Below are 20,776 nucleotides of genomic sequence, written 5' to 3' on the forward strand. Positions count from 1 at the left end.
GCTTTGACAAAAAAGTTGGGAAGTGATCTAGTGTTAGGCATAATTGATATAGGAGGTGTCTTTTGTAGTTATTTGGGTCTCTACATAAGTGCTTTGAATTTGGCCCAGTGGCAAATCGGCAATCAGCATAGTTAATACTGCCATTGTTGCTTTTAGTTTTACATTTATATCCTATATTTCCTCCAAGGAACTCAAAGTGGTGTACACAGTTTTGCTTCTTCCCATTTTATCCTCACAACAACCCTGTGAAGAATGTTAGGCTAAGAGTGACTGACCCTTCTCCAGGTTCCCTGCAAGGGAGGCTCAAAAGATGGTGACAAGGGAAAGGGCCTTTTCAGTGGTGACTCCTCACCTGTGGATTGCTCTCCCAGGTGAAGTTCACCTTCTGCCTTCACTGCCATCTTTTTTGGTGCTGGACTGATCTTTCCCTTCAGGCTTTTGATGGACCAAACTGATTTTATTCTGCTGTTAGCATTCTGCCAGTGCTTCCTGTTATTGTTATAGTGTGTATATATGTCCATGAATTGTGATTGTATGATAATGTTAATGATAATGCTTCATTTGAATTTGTAATGGTATAATGTTTATATACTGTACTGGGAAAGGGCCATAGCTTAATGGTAGATCATAGGTCCACAGTTCAATCCTGAGTATCTCCAGATAGGTCTGGGAAAGATTCTCTGTACCAAACCCCAAGAAGTTGCTGCTAGTCAGTGTAGACAATACTGAACAAGACTCAGCAGACGACAGCTTCTTATTTAATTCACCCTTTAATTCAGAACTGTAAGGACTAGAATCTTACTTTATCTTTAGAGGAAGGGGTGTAGTTCAGTGGTACAGCATCTGCTTTGCATGCAGGAGGTCCCAGGTTCAGCCCCCAGTGGCATCTACAGGTATGGCTGGGAAAGAATTCTTGCCTGGAAACCCCGATTTGCTGCTGCAAGATAATGAAGACAAATACTGAGCTAGTTAGACTCAGTATAAGTTAGCTTCTTATGTTTATGTTTTTAAATGGAGGGTGCTTAGAGACCTTGGCAATAACAAGTGAACAAATAAATTAATAATAATAATAAAGTTTCAGAACACATTGGTCTGGAGACCCCCCTACTTGCGAGATGCCTTAGAAACGAACTGCAACCCTAATACACCAAATGCAGGTTTTGCTCAGAGGCTAAGGGTTCACTGGGGTTTTATTTCCAGTTCTCTGCATTGCGTACGGGATTGCGCCCTTGGCCTCGGGAAGGGTGGCGGGGCCTTCTGTGGGGCGACTCCACGTGCACCGGCTCCACTTCCACGAGCGAGGCCTCCCGGGTCAGCCTGTGGTGCTTCTCCTCCCCAAGCCAAAGCGAGATTCCTCAGAGGCTTCGCCGCCCCGCCGCCCCGTGCGGTTCCTTTAAGAGTTGGCCTACGTGGCAGTGCTTCTCGCAGAGAGTGCAGCCACTTCCTGTGCAGCCTCGTTGCAATAAGAGCAGCAGCAGCAAGCTGCCAGCAGCCACCACAGGAGGGGTTGTCGGGGGTGTGTTTGAGTGAGCGGCTAGTCCGGTCTCCCAGGCGCAGCACCCAACACATCCTGGAGCGAAACCCACTGCTCCCTTCGCCACTCCCGCAGCACTCACTTAGCCATGGGGCAGAACGATCTGATGAGCACCGCAGAGGATTTTGCAGACCAGGTGGGTGTGGATTCATTCCTCTTTCCTCGCCCCACTTTCTCTTGAAGCAGAGGAGGCCTTACTGCACACATGGGGTTTTGCAGATATTTCTGTAGCGTCCAGTCCCTTTCCTTCACGCGTCTTCTTTGTATTATATAGGAGAGAAGAAGATTTGCGGAGTGGGGGTGTTGGTATTTTGTGCCTGCTGTGTGTGTGTGTGCGCTGGGGGGGGGGAATTGGTCGTTGAGGATGCAATCTCGTTCCCAACATCATAGGATCCACCTCAGAGGGAATCGGGAGATCAGCCTTCCCCTCTCCCGAGTGCTTTGCACCCGCACAAATTTGAGGGGCGCGGCCCCATCTTTCAGTGATCTAATCTAAAATGACGGGGGAAGATTGCTTACGAGTGTTCGCTTAATCGGTGTGGGATAAGTCTTACTTCCCCATCACAGACAGAATGAGAAACCAAAGCCATGTTAAGAGGGCCAGGGTTTTATCACTCGCCTCCTCAACCTCCTAAAGGTTTGCGTCTTGCGATAATTGGGGCTCAGATCACCTGTGAATAGCCAGCCCTATCGAGTAAGCTAATCAAGCCGAAATTCACCATTCCCCTTAAAGAGAACTCTGGGACAGAAGACCACTTTCAGACATCATAGATTTTCCTCCCCACTGGCAATAATTTGCCTCTGAGATTAGAGGGATTCGCTTTAACGTTATGGGGTTGCACGTTAGCGAAATGAAGGCGTGTCCTGTGCATTTCTTTGCTATATCTATCCTATCCTTGAGGGAGGTAAGAGATTTGACAATTTCCAGAAAATGGTGAAGTAGATGTTGGAATAGGGTGTTTATTTAACGTGGTCTATAAATGTGGGTGGGGGGGGGGAGAGAAAGGGAAAGAAAATGTGAAAATAATGGAAGTTTCTCTACCCATGAGCTTCTGGAATCTGGGAGTGCTATGGTATCTAACCACCACCAGTATAATCTCTCTTTCCCTCTGTAGAATGTGTGAGTCATTTAATGTACCCTACCTTTGGAGTGGGGGCACAAAGAACTACCCCCATACTTTACTTTACTTTACTTTACTTTAATTTAATTTAAAACACTTTCCACATTTGGGGATATGGGGATTTCCAAAGTAATGTAAAGTCCGAAAAGGGGGTTTTCTCAGAGACCATGATCCTATCAAAATGCTGGACAAAGCATGAGGAAATTGATCGGTGTATTGGTAATATGCTGACCATTTGTCTGTGTTTTATATTTACCTTTACCTATTATATTTGAGTAGTATTCAAGTTTACAAAACCCCCAGGTCTTTTCTTACTTTTTAAAAAAAAAACCGATTTCTGTACTGGAGGCATCAGTACCTCTGTTTGGCACTCCAGATTAAATAGAGTGCTAACACAAACCAATCTTATCCTAGGGTTGTTTATTAGCCAGAAGAGCCAAATCTTCACCTTTCTCTGGATCAAAAGCGAAGAGGCTAAAAACTTTCCTCCCTATCCCCTGTGTTCATGAATGAATGGAATTCAATCTTCCTTTCCTTTCCTCAGCTCATGTGACATCTGGTTCCTTACTGCCCTTGTGTATAATTATTTTTAGCTTATGAGAAGGTAGAAAACTGCCCCAAACTATTCCTCTGGTTTCCTTTTTAAGAAGAGAATGACCAGGAGGTGTTGAAAGTTGTTTTAATTCTTTTGGCGTTAGGGGAAGAACACTTAGCAAAGGCAGCTGGTGACACATTCTGTTGTTCAGGTGTGTGGAAGGTAAAAGACACTTCTCTGCTTCCTACCTTTTGGACAAAGGAAAAGACAATCCAGTATTATCTCATAAGCCAGTGTCAACTGTTCCTGTCCTGGTACAGGTTTATCTAACCACAGTCTGGCACTGTGATGGAAAACATGTGTGAGACAGGCAACAGTTTAAGCTGTATGATGTGTCTGGTGCCTCTTAAGTGAACCAGCAAGTGATGTTGGGGTGGGTGTGTTGCCTTTACAAAAAAGGTACATACATCCTGTGGTACTCCAGGGTATTTCCCTCTTCTTAAATATAAAGCACTATAGAAATGAAACGAATAATAACAATTATTCTTTTCATTTCTATACTGCTTTATATTTAAGAAAATAAATCTCAGAGCAGTTTACATCCTACATTATTATCTGCTTTCTTTGGTTTGGAGACAGGATAATATCCCTTGGTAAAAATATCCCTTGGTAACAAATACATTTAACTGCATGACCTTAATTTACCCTGGGTAAAAAAAAGGAAAAGGCATCTGAGACGGCACGCATGGTAACAGTGACTTCTGTCACTTCTGCAGTAAGAGTTTTTATAATTTGATGATCAAGGGCCCTGGAGCTTAGCAGCTTGACTGAACTTCTACACTACCCCAGCAAACAAAGTATGGGATGCTGTTGTGGTGCAGCAGTTAGACTGCCATACTAGGACCCAGGAGACAAGGGTTCCGATCCTCACTCAGGTATAAAGTGCACTGGGTGACCTTGGGCCAGTCACTTACTCTCAAGCTAACCTTCCTTACAGGGTTGTTAGGATAAAATGGAGAGGGGGAAAACAGTGTACACAACTGTGAGCTCCTTGGAGAAAAAGTGGGACAAATAACTAGACGTAGCATAGTGGCTGAGATGGCGCATAGGAAACAGGAAACTGCTTTATACTGAGTCAGACCCTCATCTAACTCAGAATAGTCTATACCAGCGGTTCTCAACCTGTGGGTCCCCAGATGTTGTTGGACTACAACTCCCATCATCCCTGAGCTCTGGCCTTGCTAGCTAGGGGTGATAGGAGTTGTAGTTCAGCAACATCTGGGGACCCACAGGTTGAGAAAGGCTGGTCTATACTGACTGGCAGCAGCTCTCCAGGGTTTCAGGCAGGGAATCTCCCAACCCTACCTGGAGATACCTGGGATTGTGTCTGTGACCTTCTGGGTGCAAAGCAGATGTCAGAATAATAGAATCATGGAGTTGGGAGGGACCCTGAGGGTCATCTAGTCCAACCCCGTGCACTGCAGGAATGTTCTGCCACTGATCTATGAACCTTGATTCAGAAAGGCCCTGGCTCACCTTGAAGTTATGAAGTGTCAGATAATAGAAAGTACTTCTTCATGCAGCACGTAGTTGAACTATGGAACTTGTTCCCATAGGAGGCAGTGAGGGCCACCAACTTGGATGGTTTTAAAAGAGGGTTGGACATAATTCATGGAGGAGAATGCTATCAATGGCTACTGGCCAGGATGGCTGCGCTCTGCCTCTGTGGTTTGAGGTGGTAATGCTTCTCAATACAAGTCTCTGTAAACCTCTGGAAGGAAGAGTGCTCTTGTGCTCGGAGCCTCCTTTCCAATTTCCATCAGGCTATAGTTAGCCGCTGTGAGAACACAGTGCTGGGCTAGATAGGCCATTGACCTGATTCAGCAAGCTTTCCTTATGATCTTATGCAGGGGTCAGCAAACTTTTTCAGCAGGGGGCCGGTCTACTGTCCCTCAGACCTTGTGGGGGGCCGGACTATATTTTGAAAAAAATATATGAATGAATTCCTATGCCCCACAAATAACCCAGAGATGTATTTTTTTAAAAAAGCACACATTCTACTCATGTAAAAACACGCTGATTCCTGGACTGTCCGTGGACCGGATTTAGAAGGTGATTGGGCCAGATCCGGCCGCCGGGCCTTAGTTTGCCTACCCATGATCTTATGTCTTTAGGCAAGCATATAAAAATGCTGAGTTAGCAGTAATAATGACCCCATTTTTCTCAGCCCCCCCAATTCCCACACAGCTTCATTCTCCTTTAGCTAGCCCAGACAATTGCAGTGTCTTTCAGATGCTGCTAGACTACAACTCCCATCATCTCTGACTTCTGACTGAACTGGCTGGGGCTGATGGGATTTGGAATCCAACAACATCTGGACTCTAGAGGGCACCACAATGGCTATATCCCTTTTAAAACCTTCTACAGCCCAGTTTTGTTCTATCCCTAAGCTTTGATTCATGATAAATTCCCTGAACATGAGTTGCATCCTCCTAGCTTTGCTCAACAATTCTGCACCCGTCCTCACCCCTGACAGCTCCCCATCTGCTCACATTTATTCTTTATCTCAACTCCTTGCCTCTTCACCTTGATTATGCTCCAGGTGCCAATAATCTTTTTGTATACTGCTACTCTGCAAAGTGCTGTGCACGTTAGTAATGATACATATTTTAAAAAACAGTCAGCATTCTTGCCTAGAAACCATTGTTCTATCTAGCTCAGAATTTCCTTCACTGGCTGGCAGCAGCTCTCCAGGGTTTCAGGCAGGAGACATTCCTAGCCCTGTCTGGGGATGCAGGGAAGTAAACCATTGTGCTTGCATTGTGCTTGCAAAGCAGATGCTCTGCCTTCTAGCCATGCCCCTTGCCAATAAAACCCCCAGCTTAATATTGCCCTAGGAGCAGAGGTGCCTTGGTGAAACAATATTTTTTAAAGCATTATCTAGGACCATAGGAAGCTGCCTTTATGGCAGGGCAGATCATTGGTCCATCTAGCTTAGTATTATCTACACTGACTTGCAAAGGATTTTCAGGGTTTCAGACAGGGCTCTCCCTGTTGAATGGTCTCTTTAAATTTGAAGGTTCATTATTGTTCCACAAGATGTGTATTTCTTTAAAGGCCAGAGCAAATAACATGACCTTGTTTTACAGCTGTGAGCAGTATAGCAGGTGCTGTTAAGTTGTGGTAATTAAGTTGTTGGGTAAAGAGCAGCACGTAGCTCTCTCAGTACCCTGGTGGATGGGTCATGCTAATTGATATATTGTAATTTAGTGTAAAAGGAGTTTTTGTTTTTGTTATTAAAACCTAGCAAAAGTTATTTTGCGTTTCTTGAATGTGTGGTCTCCCCAGCATGCTTTCTGCAGTGCGACTAATCTGCAAATAGCCAACACTCCTAGCCTTACCTGGGGATGCCTGGGATCGAACCTTGGACCTTCTGCATGGAAAGCAGATGCTCTACCCTGAGTTGTGTCTCTTCCATGCTACTGGCAGGCCCATCAGCTGGATAGAAAAAGTCAATATTTTTGTAATCCATAAAATGCAGGGCGACAACAGATGTTTTGGATCTGCATCTTCTGCCCAGTTTTGCAAGAGTGCATTCTCAGATGCTTCTTTCCATTAAAAAGAGGAAACTGTGCATTTATATGTATATCTGCATGTTTATTTCTATGAGTTTGTTTACACTAGTTGCGAAATGAGGTTTCTTAAACACACATTCTGAAAGCCCAGTTGTCCAGGAGAAGATCTTTCTTGCCCTTCCCAAAATGACTTCCACTAAAAATAACTTTTTTTCGCACTGATTTTTTTGTTTTTTAAATACTCGCACATCTTCTTAGCCACGTACTCTGTTGGTCTAATGTTCAAATGGTGAGTTGGCAGAGCTGTGAAATAAGGATGTGTCTGTCTTAGTTCAAATACGAATGAGGCTTCTTACTTGGTCTTCAACAGTCTGCTCTTCCCATCTTGTGGGGACAAATTGAAGTATGGCAGGGCTGCTTTTGGGTGAGAAGACAGACCAGGTATGTGGAAACCTTAGCTTTCCAGATGTTACTGGACTACCACTCCCATGAGCCCCAACTAGCATGGCCAGGAATGATGGGAGTTGTAGTTCAGCCATATTGGGAGGACCAAAGCTTTCCCACACCTAGGACTGACACAGGGAACAGAGTTCGCATTTCTGCCACTGGAATTCTCATTGCCACATGGGCCCATAATCACAAGGGGTTCGCCCCCCCCATGGGTCCCTTTAGGAATCTTCCAGACTCCTTTCCTAAATTGTTGGCTTTCATTTCAAAAGAAAAAGATGCTTTTAATTTTCTTCATTTTGAGGATTTTTTTTAAAGCACGAAAGCAGTATTTTTTGAATTGTTTAGTAAAATGCAAATCTGTTCCTGCCTTCAGTTGATCTAGCCAATGAGTGCAAACTGGCAAAATTATCTGGTTTGTGTGAGGGCGTGTTTGGATCCTCTTGCAATTGCAAAGTGGATATTCATTTTTTAAATATACGCAAACCATAACCTCTAGCAGCAACTGATGCACTTCTGCCATGGTTGCAAAAGGCAGCCTCAAGTGTTTTGCAAGTACAGTACTTTGCAATTTAATTGCAAAGCAGCTGTTGAGGTTTTTGCAGCTAAATTGATTTCTCTGCCAACTTCTCCAGATAATTTTCCCTTCATGTCCCTTACCCCAGCAGACGGGCCAATTACCACCTGTGCAACTACAAAGCAAAACCATTCAACTTTGGGGGAGTGCAGCAATGTACCACAGGTTATATGTCTGTATGTGGGGAGAGATATTTGCACAGTTGGCGTTTGTGTAACAAGTAACTCCTGAAAACATCTAATCTGGGATTTAATTGAAGATTCTTTAGATAAGGAAGGGGAGGAATGGAAAATTCAACTCTACAAGCTATCATTTTTTGGATTGGCTGGCATTTCTGCTCTAATTTGTGTGATGCCAGCATGGTTGTGATAAGCTAAAACACCCTGAAGGGGAAACATGTTGCTGCGATTGCACCGGTAGGATTGTGATACGGGATTCTCTAATTTATGCTGGCTGTGGTTGCTAGCCTTTTGTGGTTGCCACCAAAACTTGAGAGACCACATTATCCCATATATACACAGTAGGTCCCTGCAGTGTACAGGAGAGCATAGTCAAGTTCCAAAGACCTCAGAAGCCTACTTTGTAGTAATTCGCAGCAGATCTTTCAGTATGGATGTGTGGAACAGCATTCCCATCAAGACAACAACAGGTGCCCACTATCTGCACTTTTCTGGAAACAATGGAAACTTCTTGTTGTTCTGATAGGCTTTTCCAGCTTAATGGATAGGTTCTGTAATGTGTGTCTAAAGGTAAAGGCACCCCTGACCGTTAGGTCCAGTCACGGACGACTCTGGGCTTGCGGCGCTCATCTCGCTTTATAGGCCGAGGGAGCCAGCGTTTGTCTGCAGACAGCTTCCAGGTCATGTGGCCAGCATGACTAAGTCGCTTCTGGCAAACCAGAACAGCGCACGGAAACGCCGTTTACCTTCCCGCTGGAGCGATTCCTATTTATCTACTTGCACTTGATGTGCTTTCAAACTGCTAGGTTGGCAAGAGCCGGGACCGAACAACGGGAGCTCACCCCGTCGCGGGGATTTGAACCGCTGACCTTCTGATCGACAAGGCCTAGACTCTGTGGTTTAGAACACAGCGCCACCGGGTGTCTACCTCATATTATTTTTAAATTTATCTGTTGTTATTTTATGTGGTCCTTAAAACTGTTTTTCGCTGTGTTTATTGCACTGTGTACATTGCCTTGAGGCAATGTAGATAGCGAGATGATCGCTAGCTAGCTAGATAGCTGTAGCTCAGTAATACAGCACCTGCTTTTCATGCAGAAGGTTCCAAGTTCAACCCCTGGCATTTCCATATAGGGCTAGGAGAGATCCCTGCCTAAAACCCTGGAGAGCTGCTGCCAATCAGTGTAGACAGTACTGCGCTAGAGAGATGAACAGTCTCACTCGTCATAAGATGGTGACCTTTGCTACTAGCAATTGCCCTTTCTCTTCCCCAACAAGCCTCGTTTCCAGAGCTCAGCCCTGAAGAAAACTAGACCCAGTAGAAAATCTGAATTGAATGCAGCCAGGTGCTCTGTAATTGTTGTTTATTTTACCCTCTTTTCCATTACAAGGCTTGGCAGGCCATTCATGTAACCTCATTAGCAGCCAAGCTGTCTGCATAAAAGTCCTTCCCACTAATGGTTTAGCTTGAGAGAGAATAAGCTGCTGGTTTCCTCTCCAACATCTTTATATTCTTACCCTAGGTACTCTGTTCACAAGCTCAGTAGATCCATTAGTATAGAAACTACAGGAGAAAAACATGCTGCTTTTTATTATGTACGGTGTAGGATAATCTACCCACTCTCAGGGTTTTCCAAAACAAAACCATCCGCTTCACACACCTGTAGGAAGCTCTATAACTCTTCTATTTGGGTTATTTCTTTAGATCAGATAATTTCTATACCATTTTCTGACATTTAACCAGTTGCAACTATGTGAGCCTGAGGCAGGGGGAGGAGCGACAGCAGGGGTCAGCAAACTTTTTCAGCAGGGGGCCAGTCCACTGTCCCTCAGACCTTGTGGGTGGGGGCCGGACTATATTTTTTGGGGAGGGGGAGAATGAACGAATTCCTATGCCCCACAAATAACCCAGAGATGCATTTTAAATAAAAGGACACATTCTATTCATGTAAAAACACGCTGATTCCTGGACCGTCCGTGGGCCGGATTGAGAAGGTGATTGGGCCAGATCCGGCCCTCAGGCCTTAGTTTGCCAACCCATGAGCTGCAGGTTTTAAGCAACTGAGAAACAAGAAAGCCAAAAGCAACTACTATGTAAATCAAGGAACGTGCAGGCCTCCATATGCTGTTGGACTACAGCTCTCCTCAGCCCTAGCCAGGATAATGGGAGCTGTAGTCCAACAATGTCCAGAGGGCCACAGATTTCTCAATCCCTGATGTAAATGATCAGCATTAACAAGTGTGATCTGAAATCAGTAATTGCATGTCTCACTGTGTCTTCCTCCAGAGGTCTAGAACCATGTTGTAAATATTGAATTTAAGATGTTTAGGGTTCCAGGACAGTTTGCCAAACCTCTGTCCCAGTTTCAAATTTTATTTGCATCTAGTCACATCTAATCACCATCACAAGTGCAAGGGTTCAAAAAAACAAGGGAAAATATGTATCCACATAGTAACATGAGTTAACAAATAATTTCTTCATGAAAGGTGCCAGATTTCTTGTAAAATTCTTATCAGGGGAGGAATCGTGAAACTATGAAAAAGGCTATTCAATTTGAGTAAATATGTTCCATGCTTTTCTTCTTGTTTCTTCTTCCAGATTTCCTCGGTTAGTTCCACCCAAAAGTACAATTCTCTGTGTTAGTCATGTATGGTCTGTGAGCATGCCTGGATTTTTACTTACTGCTTTTGCATCTTGCTCTCTCTGTGTGTATAAGCAATCTCAGCACTTGCATTTTAACCTGGAGAGCTGCATAAATTCCTGCCTTGTTGCATGGTGGATATCAGGAGTTGGGGACGTCTGGTGATCACAGAATCATAGAGATGGAAGGGACTCCCAAGGGTCATCTAACCCAACCCCCTGCAATGCAGGAAACTCAACTAAAGCATCCATGACAGATGGCCATCCAAACTCTGCTTAAAAGCATCCAATGAAGGAGAGTCCACAACAGCCTGAGGGATTCTGTTCCACTATTGAACTGCTCTTACTGTCAAATCTCCTTTCTTGTAACATGAAGCCATTGGTTCAAGTCCTACCCTCCAGAGCAGAAGAAAACAAGCTTGCTTCATCTTCCATGTCTCGGTCTCCTTTTCCCTAGGCTGAACATACCCAGCTCCTTCAACCGTTCCTCATAAGGCTTGGTTTCTAGATCCTTAATCATCTTGGTCGCTCTCCTCTGCACACATTCCTGCTTGTCAATATCCTTCTTAAATCGTGGCGCCTAGAATTGGACACAGTATTCCAGGCACAATAGAGTGGTACTATTATTTCTGTTGATGCAGCCTAGAATAGCATTAGCTTTTTTTGCTGCTACATCACACTGTTGACTCATGTTAAGCTTGTGGTCTACTAAGACCCCTAGATCTTTTTCACATGTACTGCTGGTAAGACAGGGGTCTTAGATTTGTGCTGCTGGTTATTCATGCCCAAGTTTAGAATCTTGCAATTGTCCCTATTGAATTTCATTTTCTTAGCTTGGGCCCAGTTTTCCAATCTGTTACGGTCATTTTGAATCCCAATTCTGTCCTCTTTGGCATTAGCTATCCCTCCCAATTTGGTGTCATCTGCAAACCTGATGATCACCCCCTCAATTCCTTCATCTAAGTAATTTATAACAACGTTGAACAGAACCCTGCGGCACCCCACTTGTAACTTTTCCCCTGGATGACAAGGAACCATTAATGCACAGCTTTCCAAATTGTGTGTCATGACACATTAGTGTGTCGGCTGCAGTGTTTAGGTGTGTCACACGAATGCTTCCCATGCTGCTCCTGGGGCTAGTTCCCCTGATCCACCAAGTTTTTTAACTCCATCAGAAAAAGAAATGAGATTAGTCTGGTATGACTTGTTTTTGAGAAACCTGTGCTGGGTCTTAGTATTCACAACATCCTTTTCTAAGTGCTCACAGACCAACTGTTGAGTATTCTGTTCTAGAACCTTTCCTGGTATCAGTGTCAAGCTCACCAGTCGGTAGATACCTGGATCTTATTTTCTTCCCTTTTCGGAAGACGGGGACAACATTTGTCCACCTCCAGTCTGCTGGGACCTCACATGCTTTCTAAGAGATCATAGACAGAGGTTCTGGGATTACACCGCAAGCTCCTTTAGTACCCTTGGGTGCATCTTATCAGGCCCTGGAGGTTTGAAATCAACTAGCTAGGTATTCCCTTACCATCTCTTCCTATCTTGGTCTGCAGCTCCCTCCTTACATCATTAATCTGTTATTGCTTTCCTTTTGTGCAAAGACAGAGATAAAGCAGTTGTTGAGCAGTTCCACCTTCTCTCTGTCACCCAATAGCATTTTTCTGTCTTCTCCACATAGAGGACCTACCACTCGCTTGTTGTTCCTCTTGCTTCAAACACAGGTGAAGAAACATGTCCATCTTAAATTCATCTGTAAGCTCCTTATGCAGCAACTCTGGTTTGTTTAGATACCTCCCACTTTTCTTTCTTGTCTGCATTTGGTCCTTCAGTATTTTGCCCTTAAGAAGCTCCCATCCATCTTGGGCTCCCTTCTCGTCAGATGTTTCTGACCATGGGATCTCACCCAGTAGCACTTTAGGCTTTTTGAAATTGGCAAGTCCAGTGTGCCTGTCCGAACTACGCTCACCTTTCCCTTGCCTCTGTATCATGGACCTAGGAGGAGAGGACACCATCACTTCCTCCCAAGTTTCCAAGTACTTCCACTTTGTCAGTCAGTTCCTCCTTGTTGGTGAGGACCAGGCCTGCAAACAATCAAGCCTCCAAACAGCTCGGACAAACTACCAGCTTTAATCCAAAAGAAACAAGCTGATTCTCTTCAGTCTCCTCCACCAATCCTTGCAAACACCCCTGTTTACAAGTCCTGTTCACGAGCCCCCGGTTGTGAGCTCCCAGAAGTTACTTGCCTGGCATTATTCACAATGTAGTTTTCATCTGCCCCAGCTTGCTGGTTGGTTGTCCCGTAACCACGCTCAACAAACAGCATGAAGACTTATTTTTATCTGCTTACTTCCTGTGAAGGGTGCATTTACCCAGTCATCAGAAACGAGTGTGGCAAGCCTTCCCCGGTATAAATAAATGTAGGAGTGTGTGTGCATGTATTGCTGCTTGAATCCAGAAAGCTAGCCTATTGGGGGAAATGCTAGGCTGAAGCTTTTATCCTGACTTGCTTTTTTTCTATGTGCCAGGAAGGGTGGGTTTTTTTGGGGGGGGAGCTGGAAAACCTCTTTTTTGTAACCATTTCTTAAATTGCTTTGTCCAATATAAAGAGAAACAAGTAAATGTACAAAACCATAACAAGATAAAACAAATCCAAGAAAGATAACGAAACAACGTACAGTGGTACCTCGGCTTAAGTACTGAATTTGTTCCGGAGGTCTGTTCTTAACCTGAAACTGTTCTTAACCTGAGGTACCACTTTAGCTAATGGGACCTCCTGCTGCTGCCACCGCGCGGTTTCTGTTCTCACCCCGAAGCAAAGTTCTTAACCCAAGGTACTATTTCTGGTTAGTGGAATCTGTAACCTGAAGTGTCTGTAACCCGAGGTACCACTGTAATAGGGTTTCTGGCACCCTGCTTACATTAATAAAAGGGCAGCTAAAGAATACTATAGAACAGGAATGAGGAGAATCCTGTGGCCTGCCAGATATTGCAGGAATTCTAATACCCCTTAGTTCTGACCATTGACCCTACTGGCTGGGGCTTAGGTGAGGGGGGAGCCCAGCAATGTCTGGAGAGCCACAGTTTCTATACCCCTGCTATATAAAGTTGCCTGAATTGAGAGATCCTTCAAACTTGGGGTAATAAGCTAAGCTGCCTCCCTGAACAGTTACAGACAAACTATTTTGCAGCACCATCTGAACATGGAGTGGCAAAAGTCTCCATAACTCTTGGTCTCAAGGTGCCCCAGGGCAAAAGGACTCACACCAGGAAATTTTGGCTGTTCACAGAAATTTTGTGGTGGTAGGGAAGCAAAGGCAAGGATTCACAGGTAAGTGGGCATAGGATTGCAATCTATATTGTACATTCTGGGGAGAGAGCGGGCAGAGAATCCACTCTTTCTCTCCTAGTGCTAGAGCTCAAAGTCATCTAATTGAACTGATTGGTTTGGCAGTAGATCCAGGATGAGCAAAAGCAAGTACTTTACACTGTGTGTACATTTAAATTATGGAGTACACTGAAGAGGGCCACTAGCTTAAAATTAGCTTTAAAAAAGAAATCATGGAGAATTTGGTCTGTTAAAAGGCTCTGGCTAAATAGACTTATCTCTGAGCCTTTTGTCTCATAAATGGTCATAAACTGGAGTAAACGAGGCATCTTTGGAGCATCTAGGGCTGGCAATTGAGAACCAGTGTGTTATAATGGTTAAGAGCGCTGGATGAGTACCTGGGAGACGGGTTCAGATCCCCACTTGGCCATGAAGCTCACTGGGTGAGCTGTGGGCCATTCACTACCTCTCAGCCTTGGCTATCTCGCAGAGCTGTTATGAGGATTAAATGAGGAAATGATAGATGATGATAGATAGATGATAGATAGATAGATAGATGCATTATGAGAAACAAGGTGGTGGATTAGCAAATCCTTTAGTGTGAGCTTTTGCTATAGCTCTGGGATTAGACTGCCTACAGCGGCCTTCACTAACCTGGTGCCATCTTGGTTGGTTTGTGTGTGTGTTTTGGAATACAACTCCCATCAGCTGCAGGCAGCATTGCTGATAGTTGGGCATGATAGAAGTTGTAGTCCCATAAAATCTGGGGAGTACCCAAGTTTTCAAAGGCTGGTTCATTGCAAGTCCCCCCCTCCCCTCCAGTTTTGATTAGCCATGGTCTCTGTACAGTCACACAATTGGAGACATTTTCAAGCTAGATGCATTTGGCATGTGCCCCATTTCCACCCTTTATGTAACGTGCGTCAAGGGGCATGGCTCCTGCATCAGGAGGGAACTTGCTCTGGCTAGAATCTCCTGGTGGGTCAACCTTACCACCCAAGATACAAATTTGGTTTGTTTACATTTAAGTGATGAGAAGGCATTCCTCAAGCCAAACACTTGGAAGTGCCTTTAAGGACATTAGGAAAAGCTTTGCTGGATAAGATCAAAGGCCCATGTAGTCCAGCATGTTCTTACAATAGCCAACCAGAGGCCCATTAAGGGAAGCCTGAAAGCAGAACCTGAATCTTTCCCTCTCACGATTCCCAGCAACAAGTATTGAGGTGTGCTACCTCTGACACCAGAGGGAGAACACAGCTGTGCTTTGAGGGGAAAGCCATCCCTATCCAGGTAGGAAGCCAGGCGGTCCCTGCTTCCTGCCCATTCTTCTCACCTGTGTTTCTTTCCCCTGGCAGTTCTTGCGAGTGACAAAACAGTACCTCCCGCATGTGGCCCGCCTCTGCCTGATCAGCACGTTCCTTGAAGATGGCATCCGCATGTGGTTCCAGTGGAGCGAGCAGAGGGACTACATTGATGCCACATGGAACTGTGGGTACTTCCTGGCCTCCATCTTTGTCTTCATTAACCTTTTTGGACAGCTAAGTAAGTGGCACAATATTGAGATCCATGTATGCTTGTTGTTAAATGGAGATTCTGGTTCCTGGACCAAGGGACCCATAAATTCTCTGCTTGGACTACAGCTGCCCAGTCTAATAGTGGCATGTCGTCTACAAGATCACAACCCTTAAGAGCATTCACAGTCCCCTTCCCCACCCAACCCCTTTATGCCAGATGACAGGTTTTGAAGCTGCCCTCACTCCTCTTAAAACTAGGGGTGGGGAAGCGGATACATCTGGCAGGCCGAATCCTTATCACCCCTCCCCAAATTTGACAATTATGCCTAGTGGTGAGGTGCTTTGAAGCCCCATTAATCAGCTGATCTGCAGGGCTTCAAAGCACCATTTGGGGCTCTTGGTAAGGGACTGGCTGCAAAGAGCCCTGCACTGTGCTTTGAAGCCCCACAGATCAGCTGATCAGCAACACTTAAGGAGACCCTTCTGGCCAACCCAGCTTGTGTTTTTACCCTCCTGCTGACAACACACATGGTATCAAGTGATTGGCAGGTGGGCCAAGTTAAGCCCTTGGACTAGAGGTCCCCCACCCTCTTTAGTGATAGGAGCCCCAGTCATCATACTGTCGGATTGTGGGCTCCTCCTATAAATACAGGTAGTGACCCTTTTGCGGGGGGGGGGGTTCTGTTCCCGGCACCTGCATGCATCGCCAGAGCATTCATAAGCATGCTGCACCCCATTACACCCCCACACCCGTTCTGGCCTCTTCTGGGTCCAAAATGACTTGTACATCAGCAATTGTGCATCAATTATGCATGCCTAAAATGGTTGCCACCTCTACAAGTCAACCATCCTTACATTCTCCTGCAGAGTCATTTTCATTCTTCTTCACCCAATTTCTTCTCTCACCCCCCGGTGGCTTATAAAGCAGAAACAACCACTCACAGGCCTATCATTTTCCAATCCTGCAGCAGTACACCATGGCTTGATGCCCAACAGCTCATGTAGGTGAGCTTTGGAGTATTTTCTCAGTTGTGAATTGCAGTGACAATTGCTTAATATACTCTTGGCTTAATATACTGTAGATGAGCAGTGGGGAATCTCCACTCCGTGGACCTGATTTCAGCCAACCCATGCCCAACAGCCCTGCACCTGACTGTATATGACAGCTGATCATCAGTGCATGCCAAGCCCTGGACCTTTGCCTATGCGCTTTGTTTTTGTCTCTCTTTTGGCTCCCATGTCTGTCAGCACTCGGTCCCCTGAGTTTGCTTTTAGTGGGAAAGGAAAATGGGTCAGCTGATGTCATGGCCATGTCACATGGTTGACAGGCAGGTGATTTGGTGGCTGCTGGACTAGTGCTTAAAAACAAGGCTGCCTTTAAAGAGATTGATGTTGCTAAAGTTTGAGGAATGAAGGCTATGGTTCAAGAGACAAGCCAGCAAGAAAGGTTTGCAGGCGAGTCAAGGATTTAAAAGATATGAGGGTCAACAGAACCTTAGCAAGGGGGACATGATTCACTAATGCTGTTGACCTGGCTATTTCTTCTCTTCCGCCTCCTTTCCTAGGTGGCTGCATCCTAGTGCTGAGTAGGAACTTTGTTCAGTATGCCTGCTTTGGATTATTTGGCATTATAGCACTCCAGGTAAGGAAATCAATCCCAACTCTTAATTGCACAACACTGAAAAATCGTGCCTATTCACACTTGCACCTCCTGGCTCTGAAGCTGGAGGTTCCATTGCCCCGCAAGCGCCCCTCCAGTAGCAAACTAGGGTGTCTGAGTGCTGACGGGCTCGAAGTCAAAACAAGAGGTGTGGTCGCATTAGCCCTGAGTTATGTAGAAGTGAAAAAACAACAACACGTCTTGTTTTCTCAAAGAAAACCACAAAGGGGGGGGGGGCAAACAGAAATTTAAAAACAGCCCCGTGTCCAGCAGTGTAACGTTCAGTACTTCAGGCGGAATCTGCACACTCGCCTTGAGCCCTGAGCTATGATGGCTATGCTCTGCCTCACAGCCAGAAGCAACACTGCAGTTGCTGTGGGGAGAATGCTCTTGTGCTTGGGTCCTGCTAGTGTGGCATCTGGGCGGCCACCGTGAGAACATGATGCTGAACTAAATGAGCTGTTGACATGATCCAACAGACTCATCTTATGATCTTATCTTATGAGATAGCTGCTGCAAAGTTTTTGGGAGCAGGGAAGTAAAATAAATTTAAAATGGGTACCCTCCTCTTCTAAGTCATTCACATGTTTGCAAAATATATTAGCAGTAAGCATTTGTTTTTCTTTAGCAAAAAAGTGCTACTCCATTTTCACTCTCATACCCCTTGCTTGTCCAAAGAACCCATCTTATTTACACAGTGACATTAATGTGCATAGATCTTTGCAGAGAAAGCATAAGTGAACGTAACAGATCCTTGGTCCCAAGGAGTTTGTGTGCTAAATAGGGGACAGAAAAAGAGTGTGGGAGAGGGAAGGTAGAAGAAGCAATGAAAGTGAGCATCAGCAGATAGATGCCAAGCTTCTTTTTGGAGTATTTAGCTGCTTCAACCTCAAGATCAAAAGGAAAAGGTTTTAAGCAAAGGGTTCAATCGTGTCTGGTTGTTTCCTCCTAGACAATTGCATACAGCATTTTATGGGATCTGAAGTTTTTGATGAGGTATGTCTCATTCTCTTTTATCTCGTTTTACTAGTTCTTGCCTATTTAATCTTAGTTTCATTTATCATTCACTTCTAACCAGCCAGCATTGAGGAAAATGATTATAGCGTCCCTTGCGCATTTTGCTTGTCAAGGTTGCTTTTGAATGTTTCTTAACGTTTTATGATCATCGCTTTCATCCGTTACCTGCCTTTCACTCTTAAGGCCTCAGTTTGGCAACAACAATCAAATCGCAAGGTTAAAAACTGTTTACAACTTACAATCACAGAAATAAGGTGGATCCCAAAAGATATATACATCTCAGGTGTCAAAATGTAAGCCACTTTCACTCTTGGGACTTGTCACTCAAAAACTCCAGAGGCAACCAGCATATAACCTTTAAGCATCTTAAGACTTGTAACAGCATATTTGATTGTGTCACTTTAATTTTTGTTGGTGCACAAGCCCTTTGTGAATCTTGTCACACCTGGTGTAGGTATTCAGGTGTGTGTGTTTTGGACTAACTATATTTCACCATCTACAGGAACCTTGCTCTGGGGGGTGGTCTGCTGCTGCTGCTGGCTGAATCATGGTCAGAGGGGAAGAGCATGTTCGCCGGAGTCCCCACCATGCGGGAAAGTTCCCCTAAGCAGTACATGCAGCTGGGCGGACGAGTGCTGCTGGTCCTCATGTTTATGACGCTGCTGCATTTTGATGCTAGCTTCTTTTCAGTAAGTGGCCCAAACATTGCAAATAATTTGTTTTTATTTAGGAGGAGAGGTATTTTTGTATGGGATTTGCCGCCTCCTCCTCCAGCTCCTCCTATTCCCAGCACTGGTAGGTGCCTATTGATCCTGGTAGGGTGGAAAGCAGGGAGGCCAATGTCAGGCAGAGCCAGAGCAAGGGATGGGCAGGCAGAGTCAACCGATTATAGTTTTCTCCTCACCCTCCTTCCTAATGAGATGCTATTGTTATTTATTGTATGCATTGGCCATATTTTTTGCACTCAGCTGCCTCAAAGCAAGTCATACAGTAAAAATAAAATAGCAAAGACATTAATATCAGATTTTAAAACAGCAATAGGTAACTAAAATAATGTATTTACAAGGAATGTGTCCTTCCACTGCGTGTAAAGGATAAGCCCAACAAAGGTTTTAACCCTCCCAGTTAAAAACCATAAGCCTGGATAAACATGACAGTGATGGCGCCAGGTCTGCTTCCTGGGTGGGTGTGAGCATGTGTGAGCATTCCGCCACTGAAAGTGCCTGTTGTCAAAGACCAGGGAGGCTAAGGAGGAGGAGGCTGACAGCCAGGGCTGCCTCCCCCTAGAATGGTGGCAAATCCTAAGGCCAGCAGGTGGGGCCTGGCTAAGGGGAGGTTGAGTTAGGTGGGGTAAGATGCCCTCTTCTCCCTTACACCAGCCTCTGCTGAATTCTACTTTTCTCTGTCCCATCTTCTCCCATAGATCCTCCAGAACATCGTGGGCACAGCCTTGATCATCCTTGTGGCTGTCGGCTTCAAGACGAAACTGGCCGCCTTGACCTTGGTCATCTGGCTCTTTGCCATCAACATCTACTTCAACGCCTTCTGGACCATCCCAGTCTACAAACCCATGCATGACTTCCTCAAGTACGACTTCTTCCAGACCATGTCCGTCATCGGAGGCCTCCTGCTGGTGGTGGCCCTTGGGCCTGGTGGCGTGTCTATGGATGAGAAGAAAAAAGAATGGTAGAAATAGGAGGGGCAGGGAAAACACATCATCTCGGTGTCTGGGGACTGACTTTTTCAACATGGGTTCCGTGGGGGAATGAAACCAAACTGCCAGCATCTTATGTATGTGCCCAACAATCCCTTTAAAGGGCACACTTTTTTTTTTTTTTAGAATTCATGAAGGCACTGATAATCTGATAACTAGAGCATTCTTCATCAAGGAATGTTTTGTTTTTTTTGCCTCGAAACACTGTTCTGCTTTCTTTTGTAATCTCCAGAAATTGAAACATATAGAAGCTGGCTTGCCAAGCACCATGTGGGCACTGTATTTGCCGCCTTTAAGTTTCCTTAATGGTTTTCTAAGACACATTTTTTTTAAAAAACGAAACAAACTACTGTGATCCGATATTCCTGTTTGTATACTTTTGGTGTCAAGGTGTTCCCCACGTCTTCTTTTTTGCGTTCTTGTTGTAATTAAAGAAGTCGCCTCCCAGATTGAGCCGTGACCATCTGAGCAGTAGATCTAGCGCACCTTTTGTACTATGGGAAAGGGATTTTTCTGCTTTGAAACAAGCCAACCCATCACAGTATTACAACAGCTAGAGAGAGGACCATCTCTTGAAACAGAGGCAGGAGAAAATATGTGCAGCAGCTGGGTCCCTCCCAGCAAAAAGCTTATCCACTACTATGTTGTAGCAAAAAGAAGTGGGTGGGTGGGTGGTTGGGGACAGTGTGTTTGGGTTTCATGAACAATTCTTTCAGGCGGGGCAATCAGAACAAAGTCCATTGGCAATTCAGATTTCTAAAATCCATCTTCACCTATAGCCATTCTTGTTACTTTGTTGGAAATTTGCATACATTATAAATTTTGGAGCAGTGCCCCATATTCTGTAGATTTATGCAGTTGCTATTTGGGGGCAGTAAAAATCTGACCCAAATGAGCCTGTGTACCTGAAGAACAACCTTGCTGTATTACACCA

At 44.9% G+C, this 20,776-nt stretch overlaps 1 protein-coding gene across 2 annotated transcripts; it reads left to right on the forward strand.

Annotated features, from left to right (window-relative positions):
• The first annotated feature begins 1,378 nt into the window (after window positions 1-1,378).
• On the forward strand, window positions 1,379-20,295 carry SURF4 (surfeit 4). 2 transcript variants are annotated; one of them, XM_053374082.1, is made up of 6 exons: window positions 1,379-1,670; window positions 15,293-15,479; window positions 17,017-17,093; window positions 18,064-18,107; window positions 18,631-18,817; window positions 19,552-20,295. In XM_053374082.1, the coding sequence occupies exons 1-6, from the start codon at window positions 1,623-1,625 to the stop codon at window positions 19,816-19,818; spliced, it is 810 nt and encodes a 269-aa protein (XP_053230057.1). In that variant the 5' UTR covers window positions 1,379-1,622; the 3' UTR covers window positions 19,819-20,295. The 2 variants fall into 2 exon arrangements, with proteins under 2 accessions (XP_053230057.1, XP_053230058.1); XM_053374083.1 differs by lacking the exons at window positions 1,379-1,670; window positions 17,017-17,093 and having other exon boundaries at window positions 15,414-15,479.
• Window positions 20,296-20,776: the final 481 nt, after the last annotated feature.

This window comes from Podarcis raffonei, chromosome Z (assembly GCF_027172205.1).
Source record: "Podarcis raffonei isolate rPodRaf1 chromosome Z, rPodRaf1.pri, whole genome shotgun sequence".
Lineage (NCBI taxonomy): Eukaryota > Metazoa > Chordata > Lepidosauria > Squamata > Lacertidae > Podarcis > Podarcis raffonei.

What these genes read in the sequence shown, in the direction of transcription:
- SURF4 (XM_053374082.1), top strand. Translation starts at nt 1,623, where the DNA reads ATGGGGCAGAACGATCTGATGAGCACCGCAGAGGATTTTGCAGACCAG. An exon ending in TAACCTTTTTGGACAGCTAA is followed by an intron (nt 15,480 to 17,016) that starts GTAAGTGGCACA and finishes CTCCTTTCCTAG; the next exon opens with GTGGCTGCATCCTAGTGCTG. An exon ending in TTGGCATTATAGCACTCCAG is followed by an intron (nt 17,094 to 18,063) that starts GTAAGGAAATCA and finishes GTTTCCTCCTAG; the next exon opens with ACAATTGCATACAGCATTTT.